This window comes from Garra rufa, chromosome 1, assembly GCF_049309525.1.
Source record: "Garra rufa chromosome 1, GarRuf1.0, whole genome shotgun sequence".
NCBI classification, from domain to species: Eukaryota; Metazoa; Chordata; class Actinopteri; order Cypriniformes; family Cyprinidae; genus Garra; species Garra rufa.
This window is the reverse complement of record NC_133361.1, coordinates 51,303,524-51,317,386: the sequence shown is the minus strand read 5'-3', so window position 1 is coordinate 51,317,386 and position 13,863 is coordinate 51,303,524. Positions and strand designations below refer to the sequence as shown.

Here is a 13,863-nt window from a genome sequence, read left to right as displayed (position 1 = left end):
ATGTCCTCCACCGAAGTGGCTGCCCAGATGACATATTACAGCTCTGCGGGAAACGCACGGGCCTACAGGAGGAGGCGTTCCTCCCTGCGTTCTGCAAACGTTTAATTTCGGCTTGTCTTCCCCGCTGCTCTTACCCAGGTTCAGCGAGAGCCCCGCGGAGGGCCGAGGCGTGTTTGCTTTGGCCCCTTCAGAGAAGGATGTGAGCCCGGAGGACAGTTTAACGCTCCGACTTTCAACTTTGAAGTTTTCTTTGACTGCGCAGCGAAAATATTGGCCGACGCAGCTCGACCTCTTCTCATATTCGTAAATCAACCCGAGCCGTCAGAGATCAAACGGCTGCGCCGAAACGCCGTTTGAAATATTCGCTTCCTCGCAACGTTTACATCCTCACATTAGATAAAGGAAAACATTGCGGCCTCCATCCTGGTGGCAAATTCAAAGCGGTTTACGCCGGCGATAACACAACGACACAATGAGGATGTCTGAACCTGCAGAAACAAAAGAAGCCCATTGATTTGCTGTTAGCAGATCTGATGAGTGGAAACACAGGCAGAGTCTGTGCGACGGCTGGATCGGTGAAGATATCGTCCCCAGTGCGACGCCGCTGGTTTCCCGAACCCCAATCTGTTGTATCATTGACACGTAAATGGATTAGGGTCATGTATCACTGATAATGGTCTAGCCCAATGCTGGTGTGTCTGCGCTTCGGCTTGTGTGTGCGCGATAAGGCCTATTGATTATGTACCATATGCAGTTCCCACGCCGTCCTTTGTGCCATGTGTTCGGTGATGTGTTTTTTTCCCCAGAAAGGGGTGGGTGCGGTAATACAGCTGGTGAGTGCGGGGTTAATTTACTCACGCAGCCGTGGGCCTTCAGGAGCCTGCGTGCCTCTGGAAGGGTCTGGAAAGGTAAAAACCGTACGGTAAGAACAGAACCTGCAATCGAGACAAAAAGACGCCACACGTTCAAGACAGACGAGTCCTTTTTAATGGATATAATCACAGTGGTTTGGAAATGAGAACTGTACTGCTGCGTTTTCTGACTGATAAGGCCACAGTGAGGAGTCCGATATAGGAGGCACGTGTGTATTTCACGGTACACACAGAAAACACATTCACATTACACGCCGGGGCACACTTTCAACATGTGATCAACTAAAATACCACAAGTCTGAACGACATCAATCACGATGTGACCCCCCTACCAAGTGACACGCATGTCATTTTACAGGAGAGCGATGCTTAACCATCTGCCACTGTGTTCACAGCTTTAGTCTACTTGGTTTCAAAGTTTTAGCGCACGACAAACAGTGTGTGATAACGTCTGGCAGTGATGCTGGAGGTACGGCGAAGCTACTGTTTTTCCATCTACTTCTAGCTATGACTCCGGGGTTCGTTTTGCGATTTCAAATCAATAGGAAGTCACCGTCTTGGGTAATCAACACGATAAAAATCATACAAACGTTGTTTGTCATGTACTCCACGGCTTAGACAAAACATTTTGAATACATACTTAAAGGGATAGTTCACTCAAGAATTGGGCTGCACGATTTCTGGGGCAAAATTAAATTGCATTTAAAGGAGAAGTTTACTTCCAGAACAAACATTTACAGATAAAGTACTCACCCCCTTGTCATCCAAGATTTTTCTTTCTTCAGTTGTAAAGAAATTATGTTTTTTGAGGAAAACATTTCACGATTTTTCTCCATATAGTGGCCTTCTATAGTGTCCCGAGTTTGAACTTCCAAAATGCAGTTTAAATGCGCCTTTAAAGGGCTCCCAGCCGAGGAATCAGGGTCTTATCTAGCGAAACGTACAAAATTTACATACTTTTTAACCTCAAACACTCGTCTTGTCTTGCTCTGCCTGAACTCTGTTTTTTCCGTTCAACTCCCATCATATTTTCTCCCTCAACTTCAAAAATCATTTCAAAATCACCCTACACCGCTGCAGAAGTGCCGACCCAGTGTTTGCAAAGTGAACATGCAAAGATGATCAAACACCCTTAACAAAAAAAAAGCGATGTAGGGTGATTTTAAAGTTGAAGGAGAAAATGAGATGGGAGTTTTTCGACATGCCCCAACTGTCTTGAACCGGAAAAGTGCGAAAAGGCGAGTGTTTTAGGTTAAAAAGTATATAAATTGTATTAAAAAGACCCTTCTTTCATGGCTGGGATTGTTTAGAGCCCATTGAAGCCGCATTTTGTAAGTTCAAACTCGGGGCACCATAGAAGTGCACTATGTAGAGAATAATCCTGAAATGTTCTCCTCAAAAAACATATTTTTTTATGAATGAATGAAGAAAAGAAAGACATGAACATCTTGGATGACAAAGTAGTGAGTACATTATCTGTAAGTGATTGGTCTGGAAGTAAACTTCTTTAAAAAAAAAAAAAAAAATTCTAATAAATTATTATTCTTAAAAACAACAATCTGATTGGCTGATAAGAGTACGATATTAGAGCGATATCAGAGCTCCTCCAACCTTTAATTCACTATTTGTAGCATGGATCACTTCGCTTGCTGTATTTCTTACAGCGAGTGTCATGGTGGATGCACAAATCCATTATAAAGTTTTTTGGCAGAAAACACTTGTTGACAAAAGTTTGTTTATAAGTGCATCTCATTACAAATTTGAGACAATGGATGTTAAAATTGTTTTAAAGTCATAACATAATATTCTGCAAGTTATTGTGAACCGTGTACCTGTAAATCATACTTTGTGTGAAAAGGAATAAAAGTTGTCTGAGTTTTACTGCCTCTAGTGTTCATTTCAACTGGAAACTGCAGTAATTCGTACATATACACGAATATACGAACGTTTTTTCAGTTTTCTAAAAATGTATATAGAGGCACATATTTCCAATAAGCCTGTATGTCATACATGACCTAAAGCACAGCACAAGTACAGATTTAATGCAAATCGAGCCGCTTTGAGATACTGAAAACACTGGATCATGAGTTGCTCACGTGTAAACCTTCGTTCATCTTCAGAACACAATTTGAGATATTTTTGATGAAATCCGAGAGCTTTCTGACTCTGCATAGACAGCAATGCAACTGACACATTCAAGACCCAGAAAGGTAGTAAGGGTATCGTTGAAATAGTCACAGTTAAAATGTGACATCAGCAGTTCAAACTTAATTTTATGAAGCTAAGAGAATACTTTTTGTGCGCAAAGAAAACAAAAATACATTACATTACTGTCTATAGAGGGTGAGACACCTCTCAGATTTAATCAAAAATGTCTTCATTTGTGTTCCGAAGATGAACGAACATCTTACGGGTTTGGAACAACATGAAGGTGAGTAATTAAAGACAGAAATTATATTTTTGGGTGAACTATCTCTTTAAGTAAATGAACTATCCCGTTAAGGTTAACAGCAGAATTTTGTGCCATAAGTTTGATTTCAAATTCTTCAACTAACTAAGTTCACTGGGATGTCCAATGGAAGTCAACACTCAATGCTCAAATGTTGCTTGCGCCTCCTCAAACGAGCCCACCAGTGGATCATCAGCTGGGTGTGGTCTTTTCCGAAGCCTCTTGGCCTCATTCTGAAGCTTCTGTCGTATGTAGCCCTTTATTTCCGAATCAGTCTTTCCAGGGAAGAACCTCTGCACCGTCCCTGTGGAGAATGTTTCACTGCTAATCAAAACGGCAAACCTGAGACCACAATTAATCACAAACTTCACAATAGCCTGATTGCAGTTAATGAAATGGAACTGAACGTTTTCTCGAACTAACCCGTTCAGTACTTGTTACAAACAGTTCCTTATACGTACTTAAAATGGCCTGGATCTCATGTGCCGGAAGAGCTGGCTTAGGCATCCCTCGCTTGCTGTTAACAATGCCTGAGATTGAGTGAGAGGCCAGACAGTCTCTGTCGTAGAGGCTGCGCAGCAGGTCGTTGGTGAGTTTCTGAGCGGTGGTCCCTGTGTTGCAGCGCTCTAGGAGATCAGCAGTGATAACCTGGAGAAAAAACAAAAAAATAGCTATTAAAATGCAGTCAACAACCAATGCATGACTAATTTTTAAAATGGATAATAAAACGGAATTAAAATAATCAACAATATACGTTATTATTGATTAGTCAGGTACAAAATGCATTACTACGACCTAAAAACATTTAATTTGATTGTACTATTCCTATAATGCATGCATTTCTATTTTGCAAAACAATGCATTCTAACAGAAAGCAATTTAATGTTTCTACCAATGTTAAACTTTTAATATTTCATAGAGATTGTGCTGTCATTCCAACATCATATTCTAGTTTTAAACAAACCACAACTGAACTTAAAATCATGAATGCAGGTAATGATATTTTTATAGAAACAAACAGTAAATAATGCATAATGCAAAAAATATTGCATAATTCATATATATTAAGATAACTGTTCACACTAAATTTGGTTTGGTAATTTTACTCATTTTAGTTGTTTAAACTGTTCTGCTGCTTTTAATTGACAATGACAATATTTTGGAGGGGAAAAAAGTAAAAAAAAGATGCATTAAGAGCCAGGGGGTGAAAACTTTTGAACAGAATGAAGATTTTTCTCATTTTGCCTATATATTGTATTTTTTATTAGTACTGCCCTTCAGAAGCTACAGAAGATACGTACACGTTCCCCTGGAGACAAAATAAGTTAAATTTACCCTGATTTTCAAATTCAAGCTCTTAATGCATAGTTTTTTTCTTTCTGAGGCATCAGTGAGTGTTTGAACCTTTTGTTATAGTTGCATATTATGAGTTCCTCAGTTGTACTCAGAGTGAAAAGATAGATCTCAAAAGCATACAGTCATTGTTGGAAACGGTTCAAATCCACAAAATTTTTTAAAAACCATAGCGTTTGTGGGACCTGAAGGATTTTTTTCTGAAAAACAGCAGGCAGTTTAACTATTCAGGACAAACAAGAGACTCATGAACTATTACTAAACGGAAAAAAAAACAGCTGTGTATTATTTAGGTAACAACACAGTATTGAATCAAGCGTATGTAAACTTTTGAACAGGGTCATTTTAATAAATTCAACTATAATTTTCTTACTAAATACAAAATAACATGCTTTTGGCATTATCTGAAATAATTATCATTTAGCAGATTCTGCAGATTCTGCTAGGTGTATCTAAACTTTTGACCTCAACTGTATAAAAACATAAATTGACTTAATATTGTAACTTTTACCTTTAAACTATTTTTGGACACAATGTTTACATTACTCCCATTTGCATAATGGACATGATTTGGGCATGAATTAATCAGAGAAATAACAGATTATTAAAAAATATGATAAACTATATACATTTTTTAAGCATTTCATATTGTATTCTTTATTATAAAATACTCTGAACCCAATGTAAACATCACTTCACTTTTCTCATTGTTTGAAGGAGAGCATTGAACATTATGTATAAATAATCAAAGCAATAACCAGCAGATTAATCTAAAAACAGCTTTTTATTTCAAAAAGATTAAACTTAAGATTCTAAGAAGAACTTTTAGCAAAAATGAGTCATTCTGAAGCTAATTATAGAGGCATCCAAAATGTAACTCTTACTTTTTGTTCGGGAAGCGTTCCATTCCTTTGAGACATTGTTTGTGTGACCTCATACTGACCACACCCCTGCTGCTCTGAACTTGCACATTCAGCTGTTCTTCCACTGAGCACCCTCGGAGGAGAAATGTGACTGGGTGGCCTGCTTCTCTCAGGTTCCCTTGGAATGCTGGGAGTTGCTGCTTCGTGAGTGCCGCACAGCCATCTATCACTCTTCTCGATCAGCTCTTCAAGTGTCTGAGCCAACTTCCCACAAGCTGTGAAAAAAAATACGAATTTAGCCCAAAATTGTCTGACAACAAAAGGCAACCTGTTGTGTAACACGGCACACCACAGTAACACTAAATCTTTCTCTGACGTGAAGTTTCCTCATGAACTTGCTGAACTTTTTTTTTCAAAATGAAATGATCTTGAAACATGAAATGATCTGTGAACGAGTCGGTTGTTAGCGAGATTTCAGCTCGGTGCACAACTTTCCTTGCCAATGGAAATGCACTTCTCTAAAAAAAAAAAAACCACATAAAGGGCACTTTGCCACATTTCAGAAGTCCACTGTTTTACCTGTAAGGCTTCTGATTTGCTCTCGAAGGCCGTCCATCTCCCTCTGCATACTCAACACCATGGCAATAAGCTCCGCCCTTGAACGTGATTGGAGGCTTCCAAGCACCTGGAAGAATATTATCCACGTCACATTATAAGAATAAGATGAGTGGAAACATGGGTTCAAACAAAGCCACTAGAAGGCAAGCCTGCAACCAATGGCCAAAAAAGCGTAACGGCTAAAGCTAACACTGCGGTGCAGGGAAAGAAAACCAGATGGCGTTCTTTTTAATGGATGTCAATTGAGCAGAGGCTTTACTATGCTGAATAAATAAATTATTGAATCAACAGCATATCAGCTAATCTTCAACCTGTTTTGGACTAAATGGTTTTGGATTTAACTATTTATAGAGTTTACACCAAAAAAAAAAAAAAAAGATTTTATAAGAGAAGTCACGCGATTACAGCACTTCCCATTCATTCCTAAAGTATCCGTAAATGGATATTGAATGTTGCACAACTCTAAAAACTGAAATTCAATGACGTCAAAGCCGTAATGTGATTGGTTATCAAGGCACACATGATCCAGGTTGACCATTACGCTTTCTCCAACAGTAAATAATACAGACCGTTTCATCTCCCAATAGTAAGACAATCTCTGGTTCAAACTGGAATCAGTAATGCGCCAGAAATGCCCATGATTATTTTAAGCATGGAAAACAAGTGTTTGGTCCCGAACGAGTTGAAGTGCAATACACTTTGTCTCTAAACCTCTAAAAGCCATTTCACAGTAGATGTTCAGAATTAAGATAACGTCAATATAACATTAGGTTGACATTGGACCCCACTGTTAGAAAGACGTTGCATTTTGGTTGAGAATGAAAATCAGGCTGACATCAGTATTTGACTTCAGATTGCCTTAATGTTGGATTTAGGTAACACAACCTAAAAACAACAAAATATCAATGTCAGTTGACGTCGGGTTTGGACATCAAATTAATGTCGACATTAGATGTCATCAGAATTGACGTTGAATTTTGGCCACCCAAGTTGCAACCGAAATTAAACCAAATATCAACATTTTAAGACGTTGTGTGCCTGATGGGTTAGTTTAATTTATGCAGTGAGTTAAATGTTAAATTGTTAACCCTGGCTTAATATAACGTCAATGCTGTCTCTTACTGAAATATGTAGTAGAAAACTCATGAAAGATTTACGTTATTTAAAAAATCCATATAGTTTTATACATATTTTGGACTATGGGGCCATTATGACATAAAATGGTTGTACTCCATGAGCTACTGGCGCTACCTGTTGCTATATTTACCGCAACACAACTCAAAAAATAAAATACTGATACAATGACCACAGCTACTGTGAGTGTACAGGTGGTGATGGATATAAGCGTAGGCTTAAACCAAATACCATACCATCAATTTTCTCCATAAGGAGTCTAAACGCTCCGGATATTGAATGAAATCTGCGCTGAGAAAAAAAAAATGTGGCTGCGGCATCATGACAAGCATTGGCATGTTTACATCCTGCCAGAATGGCATCTAGCGTTTCTTGTCTAAGCTCTTTCAGTAGCTGTGGTCTACTAAAAGCTTTGAAGGCATCAGGGCTAAAGTGGAGAGAACAAAAACGCAGGTCTTTAGGTAGTTTTATTCGTCCACAGGCATCTTCCCATTCTTTGCTCCTCCTCTTATCGCTAGGAAAAGCAGTAAGAACTTCTCTTGTTGCCCTTCGACTACTTTATTTTCCGAGTGCAAAAATAGAAACAGATAGTGCCAGTAACTTACCAAGTGCAGCCATTTCACATTGACAGAATAATGGTGCCCCCCATAGTCCAAATTATGTATAAAATGATGTGGGGGTTTTTACTAAACGTAAGTCTTTCATGGATTTTCTGCTACATATTTCAGTAAGAAACATAATTTATGTTATATTAAACCATACGAGTCTTAATAACATAGCCCAGAAGTAGAATTTAGTGCCATAATACCTCCATAGTAAAATCTGCATCCCTTGTTGCATCTCCAAGGGTCTTGTCAACCTCAAAAGCCTGTTTAAGAGCAAGCAAAACACATATGAATGAAAATACAACAAACCAGTGGTTCAGGTTTGGTTTGCAACTTCAAAACAACATTGGCTAGCAATGCAAAAATGATCATTTTGAGGTTCCTCAAATTGGCAGAACCCTCTGGAGAACCTTCTAAAGATGCCTCAAATAGTCTAGTACAGTATTATATAGTTAGGATTCTAATAATGGAATTCCTTAAGGAACTAATGGCAGTTCCTGCAGGAACTCTTGGGGCTCCATTATGTAAGCTCCTCAGTGAACTGATTTCCCTTTTTGAAACGGTTCCTGAAGGTTCTCCAGAGGTTTTGGCAGTGTGATAATCTGAGGAAGTCCAAATGACGCCTCTAGTGTCTTCATTTTTACAGTATGTGATCCTATTAACCCTCATTAAACTAGGCTACAGATGCATTAAGACTGAAATACATCATTTAAAGCTTCTTAAATCACATGAAAGATACAATTTACATTGTATGTAATTTCATTATTACATTTTATTATTAAAATCTTAAAGGCTATACATGTCACTGGAACATGTTTTAATCTATTCAGCAATGCTTATCAGCTAAAAACAAAACTGATATTGATTCAGCAATAAAAAGGAACAGACCTTTGTTTTGAACTTGATATAGTCAGCATTGCAAGCTGAGATGTCCTCTCCATTTAGTTCTCTCCATTTTCTCCTCTTCGCCGGCTCTTGCTGAAAGACAGTCACATAATTAAATCAGGGGACTGCAAAACAATGACACATACGCAACAAAAGCTTGATGTTTACATACACTGAAGACGTGGTTCGCCCTGGCGCCGGTTTCTTCGGGTGTCTCTTCGTATCCCTCGTATCCATTGTACAGGATGCGCTTTGCTATTGTTTTTCTCCTCATCTTTCGCCCATTAGCCGTTTTCCTCGCCGAAATACCGTCCGGTTCTTTATCATGCCGGTCATGGCCACGCGCAGATCCGTGACAGCCTGATGACTTTCACGCTCGTGGCATTTCGATTAAAGTTAAAGACACTCTGGCGTGTCAACATCACGAGTGCGCCCTGAAACACTGGAAAACGACTAAAATGTGTGGAAAAGAGACCCTAAAAGTTTTAACACCGGCTAACATGTCTTAAATCTATAACAGTTTGAAGAAAAAAGACATCATGAACGGCTCATAATCTATGTATTAGCTAGTGTTAACATTAGGTCATTTTAATAACGTAAATCTCGCATCTGATGTTTATTTTGTACGTGAAAATGAGATTAATTATAGACTAGTTAACAGTTAGCCATTTGGAATGATCCTAATGGCTATTATCTATTTTTTTATTATTTACTATTTTATTTTGCAGCTTTGATTTACCACCATGTACACGCAGTCACGCAGTCAGCTTTATAAAAACATATTTTTGTGTGTCAACACCTTTTAAATGTGTTTTATAAACTATTATCGAACATAAAATTAACCTAGCATGAAATGCATCTAGCTTTAAAAACATAAAATGTCTTTATTCCCTTTGGAAATATGGATTTTGACCTACTTGACCATATCTAATAGTTAAAATCATCATAATCATAACTGTCATACACATCATTGTTAAATTAAGTCATTACTGTCATAATCTAATGAAATATATGAATTAGGTTTCATTGTAGTACAACACATTTTAATTATAAACTAATTTAATGATCAAAAACATTACAAAAATAATTAAAATTGTGACAGAGTAATATGTTTTAGACACAGGCAGGTAAATATTTTTAATTTTGTTTTCTTAATTTTTTTTACTCATATTGGAGAGCTTACTGCATTATTGGTAACCGATTTATTGTATAAAAACAATAAAACAAATGCATTTAGTAAATTTATGGGAATTGTTATACAATAGAAATAAGAAAAAAAACGATAAATTTTACAATAAGATGTCATTTGTTAACATTAGTTAATGTATTAAAATACATGAATGAACAGTAAACAATACATTACACTATTTATTCATTTTTGTTAATGTTAGTCTTTCATTGCTTGTTCATGTAAGTCCACAGTGCATTAACTAATGTTAACTTGTGATTTTAATAATGCATTAGTAAATGCTGAAATTAACATTAAATTAACTAAAATTAACAAATGCTGCACAAGTATTGTTCAATGAACAATGATGTAAATGATTTAAATGTAATGTAAAATCTACTTTCACTTTAAACCCAAAAAAAATGTCTAAAATACAACTAAAACAAACCTATAAACCTAAAGACGTAAAATATGTTCTCCCACATTATGGAGACACTTTATAGGCCACTTTCTTTTTCATACTCACTTGTTCTTTCTTTTTTTGGCTGCGTGAGCACAGATACCAGTGGGAGGTCAGGTAAGGGTTGACCCCATGCAGTCCCAAGTGACGTACAGTGAGTGCTAAGTGTATCCAGAAGCACCTGAGGTTGTAAAAGAGAGGCCTCTGCAGGGATGGGAGGAGGGAAGCGGCTCTGTGCTGGAACAAAGTGGATCCTGTAACTCATTAAAGCAGGCTGGGGATCACAAAAGGTCAATCAAATGGTGTCATGTCCACAGTACAGCCTGTATTCTAGTTATATGCACAGTGAATATGGGTCAGTATAAATGACGCCTCGTTTGATCCAATCACCAGATCATGTCATACCAGCTAGTAAAATACTTCTCAAATGAGTTTCTCAGTTATTCTCAGTTTTCATGTATTAAATTTAACAAATAGATGTGTATTAGCCAAACTAGCCTAAGGTTCATTTCTTTCAAAACCCTCGTTTTTAAAGTCCCCATGAAATCAGAATAGAAGCTTTTTTGGCTTTTAGTATGAATATGTTAGCCTTAAGGTTATCTGTGAGCTAAAATGTTTTAAAACAATGACAAATTTGCATTTAGAAGATATAATCATTTAAAACTTAGTCTCTATAACTTCTGCCAATATGGATCAACGATTTTGATGACATCACCCTGCACTTCAGATTCTGTCCAATCAAATGCTCTCTAGAATCCGAAGTGTCCCGCCCCCTACACTATAAAAACACACTGAAGCTGTGGCTGAAATCAGTCACTTGTCCACAGAATTTGTATTTTCTGTGCGGTGAATGACACGTAGTGCACTATGTAGGGAATAGGGAACTATTCAGACAGTGTAAATATGCTTTCCATTGGGACGAAAGAAGTCTGGTTTCACGCAGTTTCACACGAATTACCACAGCGCACACGTCTGCTCCATAAAACGTATTGGACCCATTTGAATTCTACACAGAATGCTATTTATTGGCTATTTAAAAAAATCTACATCAAGCAGTCCTGCCCTTTTTTCCAGTTGAAATTACGTCAACATATAGAACAACGCTGAGTGTTTTAAAGCACTTCAGTGGACCCTTAAGTAGTGGATGATGACTGACAGGTGAGTAGGCGTTGCTTCACTGAGATGTGCCCGAATAGTGAATCCGTGTTCGGAAAGGCACGAAAAACTAATAACACGTTCTACAGAGCCACTAAAGGGACATGGTTAGCCAAGATCCTGAGCACCAGGAAACATCTAATCTTGTAAAATGTGTGGTAAGTACGGCCTCTCCCTAGTGTACACAGAGTATGTGTGATCGTGAATCTCGAAAGTGAAAGTAAAAGTATTTAAAAGCAATATCAATGCAATGCATATTAATAGTGGCTCCATGATGCTCGCAATTTATACACAGTGTAATTACCCAATGATATTATTGCGGGAGAAAGCATTGAAATATATTTTTCCTCCCATCTCCTTTAGAGGGTTTGCACTTATGTCACGATTTGGTTAGTTACCCGGATGCACGGCCATGCTGGCGATATACTCAGATGTAAACAACAGCATGGTTTGCACGGTTAATGTACTACTGAATACGTTGTTCTGCTAATTTATGCTGTCTATACCACAAGAAAAACATGCAGAAGCTGCTAAATCATAGAGAGAACGACTTAGTAAGCAGAAAAGGGTGCAATATTTTGACAAAAGTTAATAGGTGTTAAAGAAAGACTACACTAGCAGTATTAATTAAGATATTAGCCTGATATTTCACCTGCCTGACCAGAAATGATGAACAAACACGAATGTTGTCAAGATTCTTGTTTTGCCAACTTTAAACGCCTATATTGTTCCTCAAGACAGTTTTTTGCACTCTTCTCCTTGATTTGTTATAACTTTTAGCAGTCTATAGTACTCCAGATTTTTTCCTGGTCTGACCGATTAGTACAGCCCAAAACATGACAATAATTGACCATTATCAGCAGCAATAATCAGCAAAATATGCAAGCTTTGCTTGGTTCAGTGGCACTGTTTGCGTTCAGTGCCGTCAATATGGCCGATTGATGACACATTGTGAAAACTAATATTACAAATGTAGTTTGGTCACATGCATTTCAAATATGATTTAGAGTTTCCCAAAGTGTTTTGGATCCTGTTTACACCTGGATTGTCAAAATAGATCTCAATACCAGGAGTAAAAATGTTTTCACAATGCCTCATCGGCCATATTGCTGACACTGAACGTAAACAATGCCACTGCACCAAACAAAACTCTCATACTGATGATTATTGTTCTTGAAAATGGTCAATTATTTTCATGTTTTGGGTTGTACTAATTGGTCAGGCAGGGGAAAACATCGGGAGTACTATAGACTGCCAAAAGTTATAACAAATCAAGGAGAAGAGTGAAAAAACAAGGAACAAAAGACGTTTGTGGTTGGCCAAACTGAACCAGGATTTCCAAAACAGGAATCTTAACAACATTCATGTTTGTTCTGATCATTTCCAGTCAGGTAGGTGAAATATTGCTGCAGAGCCATATGGGAGGAGCTGGAGCTCCAGCTCCCCCTCGCTGGAGGTAATGGGTGGAGATAGACACCTAACCACACCCTAACCCTACCCCTTACCCTATCCCTAACCTTAACTCCACCCATTTGTTCACTCAGAGGTGGAGCTGGACATCAAGAGAGGTGGAGCTGGAGGCCATTTGGCTCTGCAGTGAGCAGTACTTGGAAATATTAGGTTTATATCTTAATACTGCTCGTACGTAAAATAAATTTTAGTCCTTCTCTATATGATTTAGCAGCTTCCACATGTTTTTTCCAAGGTTTAGACAGCATAAATTAGCAGAACAACGTATTCAGCAGTACATTAACTGACCAAATCGTAGCGTAAGTGCAAACTCTCTATAGGGTATGTGAGGTTTTGATGCATTTAACTAAAAAGCCATATCTCTATGAGCTTGTTGATTCAAAACAAACTAGCACACAAAGACTCTCTGTTAAGAGACACAGAATTACTTCGCTACGGAAACTAAGAAAGATGCACTTACATGCTGGATGAAAGAAAACTGGCACCTTCTCTTATGACGGTGATTAGACAAGCATGAACACTACACTACATTGATCCTGGTGGCCAGAGTCATTTCAGTTTGTTTTGAGAACTTACATGTACAAAATGGCTTACTCAACTTGCTGGATCCACCATGACGCTCCTGATCTGCAGAGACCAAACATGAAGATCCGTGCTTAAATCAGCTCTTACATCACAGCAGATGTTATTACAGCCCAGACTACAAATGTGACAGCAGAGCCACCATTTCTCGCTCAGACAGACCGGTTATTGATCTCTGCCCAGCATACTGCAGCCTCTTGAGAGGCTCCGAACCAGCGTAAAGAGGAGTATTGATGATATATTGATATG

The 13,863-nt window shown here is 38.0% G+C and overlaps 1 protein-coding gene across 1 annotated transcript; it reads right to left on the bottom strand.

Annotated features, from left to right (window-relative positions):
- Window positions 1-597: 597 nt before the first annotated feature.
- On the bottom strand, window positions 598-9,088 carry LOC141323986 (BEN domain-containing protein 6-like). The gene is made up of 7 exons (XM_073833512.1): window positions 8,952-9,088; window positions 8,783-8,872; window positions 8,098-8,157; window positions 6,117-6,222; window positions 5,559-5,812; window positions 3,783-3,969; window positions 598-3,625 (listed from the first exon to the last, which is right to left on the bottom strand). Exons 1-7 carry the CDS (start codon window positions 9,051-9,053, stop codon window positions 3,462-3,464), a joined length of 963 nt encoding a protein of 320 aa, XP_073689613.1. The 5' UTR covers window positions 9,054-9,088; the 3' UTR covers window positions 598-3,461.
- Between the last annotated feature and the right edge of the window lie 4,775 nt (window positions 9,089-13,863).

Coding starts and splice junctions, on each gene's coding strand:
- LOC141323986 (XM_073833512.1), bottom strand. CDS start 9,053: ATGAGGAGAAAAACAATAGCAAAGCGCATCCTGTACAATGGATACGAG. Junction 6,223..8,097: donor ATGCAGATTTTACTATGGAG/GTATTATGGCAC, acceptor ATATTCTTCCAG/GTGCTTGGAAGCCTCCAATC. Junction 3,626..3,782: donor TGAGATCCAGGCCATTTTAA/GTACGTATAAGG, acceptor CATTCTCCACAG/GGACGGTGCAGAGGTTCTTC.